Source organism: Phoca vitulina, unplaced genomic scaffold (genome assembly GCF_004348235.1).
Source record: "Phoca vitulina isolate PV1807 unplaced genomic scaffold, GSC_HSeal_1.0 scaffold2, whole genome shotgun sequence".
NCBI lineage: Eukaryota > Metazoa > Chordata > Mammalia > Carnivora > Phocidae > Phoca > Phoca vitulina.
In genome coordinates, this window is record NW_022589705.1 from 99,314,157 (window position 1) to 99,316,178 (window position 2,022).

At 60.4% G+C, this 2,022-nt stretch overlaps 1 protein-coding gene across 1 annotated transcript; it reads right to left on the reverse strand.

The window, feature by feature from the left end:
* Positions 1-245: 245 nt before the first annotated feature.
* On the reverse strand, positions 246-1,641 carry ACTRT2 (actin related protein T2). Its single transcript, XM_032418731.1, has one exon. The coding sequence runs from the start codon at positions 1,466-1,468 to the stop codon at positions 335-337; it is 1,134 nt and encodes a 377-aa protein (XP_032274622.1). The 5' UTR covers positions 1,469-1,641; the 3' UTR covers positions 246-334.
* Between the last annotated feature and the right edge of the window lie 381 nt (positions 1,642-2,022).

Genomic DNA, 2,022 nt, shown 5'->3' on the forward strand with positions numbered 1-2,022 from the left:
CCCCGACCAGGGCTGACTGTCCCAGACCATCTAGGACGCACATCTAAAATGGAGAGCCCAGGGCCCTGTGGGATCAAGCTCGGGCCCCTGCTTTTGGGACAAACTGCAGACAGACACAGCCTCAACCCCTAACCCAGGGCTTTCTCAGGACAAGGGGGGTGGGGGCAGCCACTTAAACGGGATTCACCACCGGGGTCGGAAATGACTCTGGTGCCACCTAGAATAAACAGCTCGACGTGACCAGAGGCTGCACACTGTTTTGTCTTTTATTGAACACCCTGCTGATGCTGAGGGGCAAGCTCACTGCCCACACCCACCCCTTGCCCACAGCCCCTCAGAAGCACCTTCTCTGAACCACAGATGTCCCAAACTCCTTGAAATCTGCGGAGGTAACCCACATCTGCTTGAAGCTGCTCAGGGAGGTGACGATGGAGGCACCAATCCACGTGGAGAACCACCTGTCAGGGGGAGCCGTGATCTTGATGGGGGTCCCTTTGGAAGCCAGGTGCTCCAACTCCCTCAGAAGACGGTCGTCGAGGCCCTGGAACAGAGTGGTGCCCCCGGACAGCACAATCTCCCCATAAAGCGTCTTCTGGATGTCCGCATCACACTTGGTGATGCTGCAGGACACCATTTTTGAGAGGCCCGGGTTTTGGATGCCCAGCTGGTCGGGTGTGAATAGGGCCTCGGGCGCCTGGTGCAGCTGGTCCCCGATGCAGATGATGTTCCCGTCCGGCAGCTTGTACTCTCTCAGGACCTCCTCCGGCCTCCGGGAGAGCTCCTTCTCTGGCTCCAGGGCCACATAGCACAGCTTCTCCTTGATGTCGTCCACCAGGGCCTTGTCCAGCACGCACGGGAAGGACCGCCCGCTAGCCAGCAGGAGCCGTGTGAGGTGCTCTGTGATGTCCCTCCCCGCCACATAGAGCTTGGTGACCGCATGGGGCAGGGAGTACCCTTCGAAGATGGGGACGGTGCAAGTGACCCCATCCCCGCTGTCCACCACCAGGCCCGTGATGCAGGCTGAAGCGTAGAGGGCCAGCACGGCCTGGTCCGACAGGTAGAAGGCGGGCACATTGAAGTTCTCGAACATCATCTCGGCCATCTTCTCCCGGGCCTCCCTGGGGTTCAGGGAGGGCTCGGTCATGAGCACGGGCCGGTCGCTGGCCTTCACCCCCAGCTCCCACTCGAACAGGTGCTTGCAGAGTCTCTCCATGTCTTCCCAGCTGGTGACCAGGCCCCGCTCGATGGGGTAGCGCAGGTGTAGGACCTCGTGCTTGTGCAGAGCTTCTTCCCCCACAAAGTACTTCTTGTGATTGGCTCCCACCGAGGGCATCTTGAACTTGGGGTGCCCCACGACAGAGCTGATGATGTGGCGGGGCCCAATCTCTCCAGAGAGGCCCGCTTTGCAGAGCCCAGAGCCATTGTCGAAAATCACAGCTGGAGAATCCAATACGTGTGGATTAAACATGTCTGCAGCATCCTCTTCTGTGCTTCACCAAAATAAAGACAGAACCCTCTCGGGCCACTTTGTGACACAAGAGGCCCCTCTGGAAGTTTTAAGGGCGCGGGATTCCACGGCTCTGTGGCGACTCCCAGGTGGGGCTAGCAGGCTGGTCTGCGAGGGCCCTCCATCCTCACCGCAGATCTGCCCTGCTTTCAGGCAGCCCGGGCGGCCACAGCCTTTTCAGGGATGACGGTCCCACATGTAACAATCCAGCCAAGGCAACAATTGTCCTCAGCCAGCAGTCAGAGGGCCCTGAGGGCGTGGGGGCTCGGAGCCCCCGGTACTCTCTCCCTGGGGAGACTCCAAATGGCCCAGGGCAGGCCAGACCGACAGGTGTTATTGATGGGCCTGTGGGCCAAGGCCCAGCCTTGGAACCCAGGGAAGCAGCCCAGCCGAGCCCCTCCCCCAGACGACTGGTGTTTGCTGTGCGTGGGGTGACAACAAAAACACACTTCCCTCTGCTAAGGAGAGGGCCAAGAGCCAGGCACAGGTCCAGGTTGGAGGAACGGTGCCCACAG